At 39.7% G+C, this 13,557-nt stretch overlaps 1 protein-coding gene across 5 annotated transcripts in view; it reads right to left on the bottom strand.

Moving 5' to 3' along the window:
• DYM (dymeclin) overlaps window positions 1–13,557 on the bottom strand; it is a 353,737-nt gene that overhangs the window by 195,655 nt on the left and 144,525 nt on the right. For all 5 annotated transcript variants that reach the window (XM_047086465.1, XM_047086468.1, XM_047086466.1 and 2 more), the window contains 2 exons: window positions 10,257–10,435; window positions 8,083–8,208 (listed from right to left, as the gene is read on the bottom strand). In XM_047086465.1, the coding sequence (XP_046942421.1) occupies window positions 8,083–8,208; window positions 10,257–10,435 (305 nt within the window). The remainder of the gene's footprint in view (window positions 1–8,082; window positions 8,209–10,256; window positions 10,436–13,557) is intronic.

Below are 13,557 nucleotides of genomic sequence, written 5' to 3'. Positions count from 1 at the left end.
AAAAATGATCATTGTTTAGAAATTCTGGTAGTGCTTAAGAAGAATTATAAATAACTCCTTACAAAGCTCACACGGCTTTCCATGGGACATCAATGCAGAATGGGTAACATACGGAAAATTTTCTTAGTAACCTAGCTGTAGTTGTTGACTTCTTTAACTGGTTCTTACAAAAACAATTCCCCATCTCTCATATTCAATACTCGTACAGACGGTTTAATAATCATAGACTGCTATCCTGATTGTGCAATATATATACTTATCATTTCATGGTAAACTAACTCAAATAACATGCAGAAGGAAACCCCTCAAGGATCTGAAAATGTCTTCCTTCTCAAAAAGTACCTGAGAGAATTGCTTGTCCTAGGTCTTTTCCTGAGCTTTTCCCCCCTATACAAATTTGGCTTTATTGAATATATCTCTTCAAAATGTTTATAAGCTAGAGTAGTATACATTAACATATTATATAATATCAACTCTTTAAAAAATCAAATATGTATAGAAAGACCAAGAATAATTAACCTCCATACTCCCACAATTGACATTAACTGTTAAGATTTCATTTTTTAAATGTATAAATCCCATTTTATTCCCCCACTATCAACCACTAATCAACTACTATCTTGAGTTCAGTATGTATCTTTCCAGTCGCTTTCAAATGCTTTATGTGTGCACACACTCCCCCTAAAACCCAGGATTCCTTTGTATATTTGCTAGTTTACAAAAACAGTATCACTGTCTTAGACTGAATAGCATTCCCCAAAATTCATGTAACCCGAAACCTGTGAATGTGACCTTATTTGAAAACAGGGTCTTTATAGATATAACTAAGATGAGATTATACTGGGTTAGGAAAGACCCTAAGTCCAATATGGCCGGTGTCGCCATAAGAAGAGGAGAGACACAGAAACAGACATTCACGGGAGGGAAGGTCACGAGACCACAGACACACTGAAACTGCATGCCAAGGACACGCGTGGACTGGCCACCAGAAGCTAAGAAGAGGCAAGATCTCTCCCCTAGATCCTTCAGAGAAAACACGGCCCTGCTGACACCTTGCTTTTGAACTTCTAATCACCAGAACTGTGACCATAAATTTCTGTTGTGTTTAGCCACCCAGACCGCAGCAGGATGGCAGCCCAGGACACTAACACACATAGGTATTTATTTGCATCTTGTTTTTTCACTCAGTATGTTCTTGGAAGCCCCCTATGTTGATGCATCTAAGAACATTAATACTTACCACATATGCCAAATTCCCATAGTGTCGATCACTTTTTAAAATGAATACTTCTATGGTAGTTAGTAAGAGCTGTTACACCAAGCCACTCCCCCAGGACCTCCTGAGGGTTCAGCAACTAACATACAGCAGACAACGAAAGACCATGGTTGACACCCATTCTTACTGGCTGGTTTTGGTACCATACTTGTTAAGTATCTGAATATCGCCTCTACTCCCTTCCATCTAAGCACTGAAGAGTACTGCACTCATAGGCCACACTTCTTTTGGTCCACTCTTCTACTAATGGAAATTAGGCTATTTCCAGGTTTTCCCCTAGTAAAAACAATGTTACGATATAGATCCTTACCCTTAACTGTCCACAATCTCACTATATGAAACTCAGAAACCAGAGATTCCTTACTCTACCTTTATTGCCTGAGTGTTAATTATCCGAAGTCAGGAATCACGAAAATTTTTTAAAGAAAAATAATCTATCCAACACCTGTTTTAAGCCGCCCATTTTTCAGTACTTCCTGACTTCATAAACAAATCGCCAAGATTTTGCTAGGACGCAAAATTGCAAAGTCACTGAACAGCTCTTTTTTTAAAATAAATGCAGGTTTGGGTCCCTGTTAACTAAAAAGCACAGAGCAGTACTGTTCATCACAGTAGCACTAGCCGTAGGTGGGTCCTTAAGTTAAACTTAAATTGTAATAAAAATAAAAATTCAATTCCTTGGTCACACCAGCCACACTACAAGTGCTACCATATCAGAGAGTACAGTTAGAGATTACTGTCATCACATTTCAAAGTTCACAGAAGTTAAATAGCCAGCTATGAAGAACACCACCTATCTTCACCATTTTATCAAATGTTAATATCTTTGCTTCTGAACTCCTCCTCCCTAATCCTATTCTCTAACCTCTGGCAGCCTGAACTGGATACCTGATTACCATGCAGATTTTTGAGATTGACTATTATCAAGCCACGTGGCTCTATTTCATTCGTTCTGGCTGCTGCACAGTATCTCATTGATGTTATCAGCTGTTTGCCATCTTTGAACACTACAAACGATGCTACGATGAACATTCTTTCAAGTGCGTTCTTGTGAAAATCTGAAAAAGGTTTTCTGAGGACGCAAACCAGAAAACGGAATTGCTGGGAGGCAGAGTATTTATTTACTTCTGCAGTTTTTGAGGAATGTGAAAGGCCAGATTCCTCTCGAAAGTTGGTCTGCTCATTTATACAGTCCTCTCAAAGAGGACTAGGAGAGTCGTCTTTCTCTATATCCTTTCCGGTTCTTAACGGCGCTTGTAATTTCTGCCCAACTGACAAGCACAAAATACTGCAGTCATTTTAGTCAGCAGGATCCTAATGAATCACTAGGTTGGACATCTTTTTAAAATGCCTATTAGTCATTCGGGTTTTATATTCTGTTTTTCTATTACTTTGCCCATTTTTCTACTGAATACTTTGTTTTTCTGATTATGCCAATCCTAAAAAATGCTAACCCATCTTGTAGTCTATGGCTTGTTCTCATCTCACCATGAAAATTTTTTATTTTAATGTGGTCAAATGTATTAATGTTTGCACTCATGGTTTATACATTGTATAACATAAAATGTAAGAAATCCCTGTCTCTAGTTGGGAACAAATATTAGCTTTCATTTCTCTTTGGAGGTTTTAAAGGTCAGCTTTTCACATCCAAGTCTTGTTGACACAAGTGGAATCTGTCTTTGTATGCGGGGCAAGGATCATATAATTTTACTTCTTCTACTTAGATAAACCAAGCTCTCAGTCTCAGCACAATTTACCTACTATTTCTGTCACACTTTGTGTTTCCATGTGTGAGTAATTTCTGTACTCTCTATTTTCTTTTGCATTTATCTATTTTTTAATTCCATTATTAATGAAACACATCTTAATTACTAATGTTTTGTAACTAGTTTTATCTGGTAGGGTAAGTCCACATTGCTTTTCTCCAAAAACTCTCTGGGCAATATACTCCTCCATATAATTTCAGGGATCGTAGTTGACCCTTGAACAATGTGGAACAAGTTGACCCCCTCCACGGTCAAAAATCCATCTATAACAAAATTTTGACTCCTGAAAAACTAACTTAGTGATAAGCACTACTGTATTTATTGAAAACGTCCAAGTACAGCTACATAGTTCAAATCCATGTTGTTCAAACTGTATTTTATCAAGTCTCCTCCAAAAAACTGTTACAATGCTGGTATGAACTGCATTGAACATAGCGATTAATTCGAAAGCAAAATTAACAACTCAGTCACTGAACAGAGTTGTCCATAAACACAAGATAGTATCCTCTCTCCATTTATTATGTCACATTTAGTACCTTTCATTTATGTACTTTTGCTGATTATTGCCATTTTAAATAGCATCTCTAGGAGCGGCTGGGTGACTCCTTTGGTTAACTGTCTGACTCTTGATTTCAGCTCAGGCCATGATCTCAAGTCATGAGATCGAGCCCGGCATTGGGCTCTGCACTGATAGTGCGGAGCCTGCTTGGAATTCTCTCTCTCCCTTTCTCTCTCTGCTCCTCCCCTGCTCGCGCATGCGCAATATTTCTAGATAGATAGATAGATAGGTAGGTAGATAGATAGATAGAACATCTAGGTCACATTTTTGAAGCACTTTGTTACTGTACAAACTGTATTTGTTTTTGTATACAACCTTTAGAACCGGAAAATTCACTCAACTTTCCTAACAGTTCTAATTTTAGAGTTTCTTGAATTATATATGCAGTCAATCACAAATTCTGTAAACATGGACATTTTGATTTCCTCTCTTCAATTTTTAAACCATTTACATCTTGTTCTAGCTCAAATGACCTGCTTGGAATTCTGATACAATGCTGAAGAGGAGGGGTAACACAGAGCATCCTCTTTGTTCTGACTTTCAAGAGATTATTTCTAAAATTCTCCAATCAACTGTAATGTTTTTTTTTTTTTTTTTTTGAACGTTTAGAGAGTGAGCATGCATGAGCAAAGGAGGGGCAGAGAGCGAGGGAGAGAGAGAATCCCAAGCAGGCTCTGTGCTTACAGATTCGGGTCTCAATCTCATGAACCGGGAGATCATGACCTGAGCCGAGATCAAGAGCCAGACGCTTAACGGACTAAAGCCACTCAGGCACCCCTCAAGTGTAATGCTTTAACTGTAGGTTTTTGTAGATACACTTTACTAAAAGACAACGAATTTCTTTTCTACCCCTGTTTTGTGAGAATTTTGCCTTGTTTACCATGAATAGGTGCTGAACTTTATCAAATCCTTTGCTGTTATCTATTGACATGATTTATGGTTTTTCTAATAAATTACATTAAGAGATTTTCTAATACTAAACCACCCTTGCATTCCTGGAATACTGTTATTGACATGTGTTCTTTTTACTATCTTGCTTTACTCCATTCTACAATATTAGACTTACAAGCTTTCTGATTATATTTGTGCCACTTAATAAATTTTTGCCTCTCAACTCAAAATCCACCTGTAATTTTCCTTTATCGAATTTTGATAAATTTGGTATCCGGATTATGCTGTACTCATAAAATGAGCTGGAAAGATTTCCCTTTTTTCTAGTCTTTAGATGAGGTTTAGAAGACTGGTGTTACCTCTTCCTCCAATTTTCAGAAGAATTCAGAGGTAAAGATCAGTTGGGCTGATAATTTTCTGTTTAGGATTTTACATTACAAAGTCAGTTCCCTTGATAGAAACAGGACTATTTGTATTTAGTTTCTTTTGTGAGCTTTGGTTACTTTTTTTCTGGGAGTGGAGGAAATCTGTCCATTTCATTTAATACTTAAAGTTTACAGCATAAAATTACTCATAGTACCCTCTGAACATTTTTTAAATATCTCTGGGATATGTGTCCTAATCTCCTATACACTCCCAGTAATATATATTTGTAACTTTTTCTCTTCTTGATCATCTTTCTAGGGGGTTATCAATTTTATGAGTTTTCATATATTTTGCTTATAGGAAAAAAAGTGGAAAGATTTGAAATCAAAGATCTAAGCTTCTATCTAAAAAATCTTAAAAACAAAAAGCACGTTCGTGGCTAGCAAGCTACAGCTAGCACAGATATAAAAAGGTAAGTGGATGGGGCGCCTCGGTGGCTCAGTCGGTTGAGCGTCCGACTTCGGCTCAGGTCATGATCTCACAGTCCGTGAGTTCGAGCCCCGCATCGGGCTCTGTGCTGACAGCTCGGAGCCTGGAGCCTGCCTCGGATTCTGTGTCTCCCTCTATCTCTCTGCCCCTCCCCCACTCACACTCTGTGTCTCTCTCAAAAATAAACACTAAAAAAGAATTTTTTTTAAATAAAAAGATTGTTTGGGGGCACCTGGATGGCTCAGTCAGTTAAGGCCCAACTCTTGATCTCAGCTTGTGTCATGATCTCACAGTTCGTGAATTCGAGCCCCACGTCCGGCTCCGTGCTGACACCTCGGAGCCTGGAGCCTGCTTCGGATTCTGTGCCTCCCTCTCTCTCTGCCCCAACCCGCTCGCATTCTGTCTCTCTCTCTCCCTCAAAAATAAATAAACATTAAAAAAAAATTCTTTTAAAAGGTAAATGGAAAAAACAGTAATAAGAAAAAAGCAATAATAAGTAAAAAAAAAAAATTATGAACAACTTTACAGGAATAAAATCAATCCCTCAGAAGAAATGTATAAATTCCTTGAAAGACACAAATAATCAGAGCTCAAAATGTAACCAAATACACTGTATGTAAAAAAAGAGAATATATTATGGCCAAGTTTATCCAAGGAATGTAAGATTGATTTAATATTCAAAACTTGATCAGTATAATAAACTACATTAACAGACTAGAAAAAAATCCATGTGATTCAGAATATATAAAGAAAGCTTACAACTCAGTAATATGACAAAAAAAATTTTATTTTTTTAAATGTTTATTTCTGAGAGGGAGAGGGAGGGAGGGGGAGAGAGAGAAAGAGAGAGAGAGAGCAAGCATGCAAGGGCAGAGAGAGAAGAAGACAGAGGATCTGAAGCAGACTCTGTGCTATCAGTGCAGAGCTCAACGTGGGGCTCAAACCCACAAACCGTGAGATCATGACCTGAGACAAAGTTGGACGTTTAACAGACTGAGCCACCCAGGTGCCCCCCCAAACCCAATTTTTTCAAAGGGAAGTATCAGTGGGGCACCTGCGTGGCTCAGTCGGTGGAGCATGTGACTCCCGATCTCAGGGTTGTGAGTTCAAGCCCCATGTTGGGTGCAGAGATTATTTAAAAACACAATCTTTAAAAAAACAAACAGGGCACCTGGATGGCTCAGTGGGTTAAGCCTCGGACTTTGGCTCAGGCCATGATCTCGTGGTTCGTGGGTTCGAGCCCCACGTCGGGCTCTGTGCTCACAGCTCAGAGCCTGGAGCCTGCTTCGGATTCTGTGTCTCCCTCTATCTCTCTGTCCTTCCCCCCACTCACACTGTCTCTCTCTCCCTCAAGAATAAACGAACATTAAAAAAAAATTTTTTTTTAATATGAAACAATTTCTCAGTCTTCTTCTTTTTGTTCCCTATTCTTTTTTTTCTTTTTTTTTTAATTTACATCCAAATTAGCATATAGTGCAACAAGGATTTCAGGAGGAGATTCCTTAGTGCCCCTTCCCCATTTAGCCCATCCCCCCTCCCACAACTCCTCCGGTAACCCTGTTTGTTCTCCATATTTAAGAGTCTCTTGTGTTTTGTCCCCCTCCCTGTTTTTATATTATTTTTGTTTCCCTTCCCTTATGTTTATTTGTTTTGTCTCTTAAAGTCCTCATATGAGTGAAGTCATATGATATTTGTCTTTCTCTGATCCCTATTCTTTCACTTACTGTGTATACAAGGGGCTGACCTGTTTGACAATTTCTGTCACAACTAAAAACAGGAAATGAAACACAGAGGAAAAACGAACTCAGTGACAGCAAACACATTTACTTCAATTACTAAAGAAACTGTTTTGAGAGTTTTTCCCCCTCAAATGTTTATTTTGAGGGAGAGAGAACACGACCAGAGGAGGGGCAGAGAGAAAAAGGGAGACAGAGGATCCCAAGCAGGCTACACGCTGTCAGTGCAGAGCCTGATGCAGGGCTCAATACCATGGATCGTGAAATCATGACATGAGCTGAAATCAAGAGTTGGACACTTAACCAACTGAGCCACACAGGCGTCCCAAGAAACCATTTTGAGAATTAAAATAAATTTTTTAAATATTTATTTTTGAGAGAGAGACACACACACAGCACAAGTGGGGGAGGGACAGAGAAAGAAGGAGACACAGAATCTGAAACAGGTTCCAAGCTCTGAGCTGTCAACAAAGAGCCTGCCATGGGGCTTGAACCCACAAACTCTGAGATAATGACCTGAGCTGAAGTCGGACGCTTAACCGACTGAGCTACCCAGGAGCCCCTTAATTTTTGTTTTTAATGTTTATTTATTTATTTTTTTTTTATTTTTTTTGAGAGAGAGAAAGACGGACTGCAAGCTGGGGGAGGGACAGAGAGAGGGAGAGACACGGAATCCGAAGCAGGCTCCAGGCTCAGAGCTGTCAGCACGGAGCCCAGTGTGGGGCTGGGACCCACAAACCACAAGATCATGACCTGAGCCAAAGTCAGATGCCCAACTGAGCCACCCACATGCCCCCAATTTTGAGAATTTTTAACAGGCTACTAGTCATTCATAAAAAAAGCACTTCATAAATCTGAAAAAAGACACACCGTTTCTGAGGTTCTTGTGGAAACATCTACCAGAAGGAAAAGAAGGAAGAAATGCTAAAGCCGCCATAAATCACGTGGAGGGACATGCCTATTCTGTAACTCTGACACCCTTAAGTAATGATAACTTACCACTTCGTGAATGGATCTATTAAAGCCATCATCTTCTGTAAGGATCAGTAATATTATAAGGGCCATGTACACATGGTGTGAATTTCTTTCTTCAACGTGATACAGAATCTCAAGAATTGGTAAAACCTGTCAGATAAAAATTTTAATTTACTATTCCAATTACTTTATGAGAAGACCAATGTTTTCAACCTTTATGCTTTTATTATACACTGTTTCAATTTCATAGTTATAGGTTTCTTTAAAGGAAAAAGAAAACCACACAAACCAGCTTATGACTGAAAGTACTTTCTCCGTGTACACAGCTCAGATAGCAGGAGAGAAAACCTTCACCCTGCCACCACATAAAGACTGGGTCTGCAGAGACCATCTGGGCCAACATGTGGCACTGAGTACAGGGAGATCTGCCTCCAGCCTAGCAGGAGCTTATACACAGTAAGGTATTCTTAGAAACACTAATGTGTCAAACACTATCTTCTTCATAGGAAAGATTGTAGAATAAAAGAACGGTTGACAACAAAATCAAATCAGCACAGTAAATTTCCTACCGATAACACATTTTCTAATCATAGCCTCAATAAATATTATTGACGAAAGGCAAAGGACAGGTAAGGACATCAGTTGAGACATTATCAAAATAATCTATACAAGAAATTAAAAACAAAAGTAAATATATAACCCTCCACCCCCACTCCAAAAAAACCCAAAACAAAACGTTTTAAGTTTTTACTGGTGTTATGTCATCATATACAGATGAGTATTCTTATGTATAACATCCTTACCATGAACTTTCTAGAACAGATGGTGTCATGGGCTTTCTGCTTATTGCCATCATTTCACTTAGGATACATCATGCTCAGAATTGTCTCTGCTTATTCCCACTCACCCATCAGTAAACAGGCCTTCGCTCCAAGTTTTCATTCCCATGAGCAGAACACTGTTACATCCAATTTTACTATGTAAAATAACCAATGTTTTCCACATACAGTGGGTGTGCAGACAGGTCTGTTCATCATGTTTTTGGTCTTTACCGTCACTTCGACCCAGAATATACTCTTCAAATGAATTCTAATATTCCATGTTACGCAGTATTTTCACGTTAACTCTGAAAAAACGGCCACCAAATCCCTGGTGAATCCTGTTACCACCTTGTAAAAACTGGTACAGGGGGAACATTCCTGTTGCCACCAGCAAGCTGCTGGCTCTTGCAGGAATGTTCACAACTTTATTAATGAATAAATAGCCCACGGGTATCTCTATAGTACGCATTTCAAATATAATATTAACACCTTGGTGAGATAAGGTTTACTTGTCCAGTCATGGAAGCATTTTTGTTCACACGTTAGTTACAAACGGAAATCACTGACTCACTACAGGAGTTCTGCAGCCACATTTCAGTGCTCTCTGGCACAGGTACTTTAAACTCTACCACTCTAGGAATTGAGTTCAGGCAGACCTCAAGTCTAAGCCTCATGCAGGGACAGGACACGTGGGAAACCAATCTGGAATATCACCCTTCCGGATCCTAGCCATGTCCACCAGGAACTTGCTGCAAACAGGACTAGCTACATGACCTCGGTAGGTGGACACTTAGCATTGGAAAGAACCACCAGGGTACAAATGTCTTGAGAATGGGAGGCGGTGCTTCTTGGAAGACTTGATGGGGCTGGATCCTGGGCAACGGGCAGCTGTAAAGGCCTGAAGTTCAGAAAAGCTGGTTGCGCTGCGGGGTTCTCGGGCGCTGTGAGCACACTGCCATGTGCACTGTCTCCTACACCGTAAAACTCCTACCCCTGCCTGTGTCCGCTGGCAGCTCCCCGTCAACCTGTCAACCCTCAGCTTTGCAATGAGGCAAACGTATCTACCCTCCTGGGAAAAGAATCTGCTCTTCAAAAGATTATACAATACAGGGGCGCCTGGGTGGCGCAGTCGGTTAAGCGTCCGACTTCAGCCAGGTCACGATCTCGCGGTCCGTGAGTTCGAGCCCCGCGTCGGGCTCTGGGCTGATGGCTCAGAGCCTGGAGCCTGTTTCCGATTCTGTGTCTCCCTCTCTCTCTGCCCCTCCCCCGTTCATGCTCTGCCTCTGTCCCAAAAATAAATAAACGTTGAAAAAAAAAATTAAAAAAAAAAAAGATTATACAATACAAAAAGGATGACAAGGGTAGCATGATACTTACAAGATTTTCCATGTCTGTGCGAGCCAACATGTATGTTCTAACGTTACTATTCTGATGCAGCAATGTGTACAAGAGGAGAGTTGCTTGGTCGGATGTCTGCTGTTCACACAGAGCTGTGTACAAACTGTTGAAGTTAATCTGGAAAGCGTGTGGAATTGATGAGGGGAAAGGACTGCTATCTGGAATACAGAAAACACAAAATTATTGGAATATTACGCTGGTATTTTCTGGACCATGCCTTATACAAGTAATAAAAGCACTGTTAATGTACACAATTTGATTCCCATTAATGTTGTATGTTGCCACATTTCAGGTTCAAAATTCCTATTTCTATTTTAAATTGTATTTAAAGAACTAATTAAAGCATGGTGACTATGGTTGGTAACATCACTGCGTAATTGAAATTTGCTAAGAGAATAGGACTGAAATGTTCTCACCAGGGTGGGGAAAAACTGGGACAGTTTATTTCTCTGTACTATCCAAACCACAGCCTTCAAATGATTATAAATATATGTGCAAATACCACTTAACAGAGTGACAGTTTATATTTTAACAAGCCAAATATAAAAAAAAAAACAACTAAGTCACATACTTTGACTTCATTTACTATTTTTGCATTAATATAGCTAAATTAAACTGCCTATAAGAACATAAGCTTAAATAAACAGAGCTACGGGCCCAGCCCAAAGGCCCTTTAATAAATACAATTTAACCATGACATCTGAAATGTTCTGTTACCAAAATTAAATGACCACCAGTCCTAAATAAAGAATACCAAGACAAAGAATATAAAAGTTTCTATATAAAACAGAAAATCCTCTTGTAAGGGCTAAAAAGAAAAAAGGACTTCAAGCTAATCTTTTTCCAATGAATAACTACGGCTCAAGTACTCACCAATGTCACTAATCCATTTATGAAAAAAACAGCTAGGATAGCAACATATAATTTAATTACTTTTATTTTTTAATTGTTTTTTTTTTAATTTATTTATTAAGCAAATAGTACCCCCAACATGGGGCTTGAACACAGGACCCGAGATCAAGAGCTGTGGGCTCCCCCAGCCAGGTTCCCCTAGCCAGTTTTAAAGTACTATCAGCATGTTCAGCAGTAGCTTCTATAGTAGAATATACTGAACCTCAGACAACTATCAGAACATGTACGTGATTTTGTAAATCCTTTTTTCCAAGTTTATTTATTTGAGAGAGAGAGAGAGAGAAAGAGAGAGCGCGTGCGAGTGCACACACGTGAGCAGATGAGGGGGCAGACAGGAGAGCAAATCCCAAGCAGGCTCCACACTCTCACCACAAAGCCCTACGTGGGACTCGAAACCCATGAACCGTGAGATCATGACCTGGGCTGAAACCAAGAGTTGGACGCTTAACTGACTGAGCCACCCAGGCGCCCCTGTAGATCTTTTTTTAGAGTCACTAGCATGATGAAAGCCATAAATCCCAGCCCATGTGGGAAAATTCCTGATTTCGCAAACTGACAGAGCAGAGCCCCCTTCCTACATGCGCTGGACTCTTGCTTAAATACCGAAGCCAGCAAAGTTAGCAAGTCAAAAAGGAGGTAGAGACGGGTCAACTGACGTAGAGAAAAGTATGATCCTATCAGATAAGAACACTGGAACATGACAGCACAACAAGGTGATTATTTTAATAATATCTTGGAAAGAAACAAGATGTTTTTTTAAAGACACAAAAAATAAATAAAAGTAAAAAATTTTAAATTCCTGCATTAGAATCTCCACAAGCTTCACTCTTACGGAAAAGAAAGGTGTACCAACACAACTTTGATAGCACAGTCCCGTACCTCTTGGAGCCTCCTTTCCAACCTGTACGTTGTGAGAATTATCTAAAAAGTGTCTGTAACTTTACTACAAAGTGCCCTCACTTTTCCTCCCACATTTAGCATATAGGTTAGTTTTCCAATCCTAACACTGTATTTTGGTCAGCTACAAAAATCACTGTTTTGTGTGACTTGTTTTTGCAAAGGATGGCAAAAGGAAGCGTTGCATATAATCTATGAGTATGCAAATGACTACAGCATCTACAGAACACTCAATGGAGGAAGATTCTAGACACGCTATGCCTCTCTACAATGAAGCAAAGTAACCTGTTTGCCAGGCTGATTTACGCCTGACTGCAAATGGAGTATGTGTGATGTGTGTGTATCCATAACATTTATATATTACTAGCTAATAAGTGCTATGACCTAGCTATTATTTACAGATTTACATGTATCATCCCTTATTTAATGCATACAAGGATCATGTCATTATTCTGACCAACTTCACAAAGGATGAAATAGAGGCCTGGGGAGATGAACTTTTCCCAGAGCAGCCCCAAGTAAAACACGGATCACCCTCTGTTGTCACCACTGCATTATCCTGCTTCTTATAATTACAGCAATAATAGAATGACTCCGTACTATGATAAATACTTAATTTTTATAAAAACCCTGTGAGGTAGAAATTATAACCCCTGCTTTACAGATTCAAGACACTGGTATTTAAAGAATAAAAACTGGGGGCACTTGGGTGGCTCAGTCGGTTAAGCTTCTGACTCTTGCTTTCAGCTCAGGTCATGATCTCGTGGTTCATGGGTATGAGCCCCATGTCGGGCTCTACGCTGGTGGCATGGAGCCTGCTTGGGATTCTCTATTTCCCTCTCTCTCTCTGCCCCTCCCTCTTTTTCTCAGAACAAATAAATAAACTTAAATCATTAAAAAAGAGGGGCGCCTGGGTGGCTCAGTCAGCTGAGCACCCAACTTCGGCTCAGGTCATGATCTCACAGTTTGTGGGTTGGAGCCCCGCATCGGGCTCTGTGCTGACCGCTTGCTCGGAGCCTGGAGCCTGCTTCAGATTCTGTGTCTCCTTCTCTCTCTGCCCGCCCCCTCCCCCCCCACACTCATGCTTTGTCTCACTCTGTTTCTCAAAAATAAATAAATGTAAAAAAAATTAAAAAGAAACAAAAAAAAAAAAGAATAAAAACTGGGATATGAACCCAAGGCAGTTTAACCCTAAAGTCATTGCTCAGAATCCCTGCACCAAACTGTCCACCAAAAAAGATGGCGACCCCAGAAAGGTTTGACCTTCAATAGCAACATCTGGCCTCAGCATCAAAAGTGACAATATATACTATAAACCGAGTATCTGGCTATGTTGCAAAAACTAAGCTAATCATTTTAAAACCTTACCTTGCTTGGTGCTTATACAAATATTAGGGGACATTATTTCCATTTTAAAGACAAAGCCAGGGAGGCTTGAGGTTAAGCAAACTGTGAGAAGCTTCACCGCTCT

Source organism: Lynx rufus, unplaced genomic scaffold (genome assembly GCF_022079265.1).
Source record: "Lynx rufus isolate CCGP_SWC_20201006 ecotype Redwood Valley unplaced genomic scaffold, mLynRuf1.p SCAF_20, whole genome shotgun sequence".
Lineage (NCBI taxonomy): Eukaryota > Metazoa > Chordata > Mammalia > Carnivora > Felidae > Lynx > Lynx rufus.
Note: the sequence above shows the minus strand (reverse complement) of the source record. Positions and strands in the feature narration are given on the sequence as shown.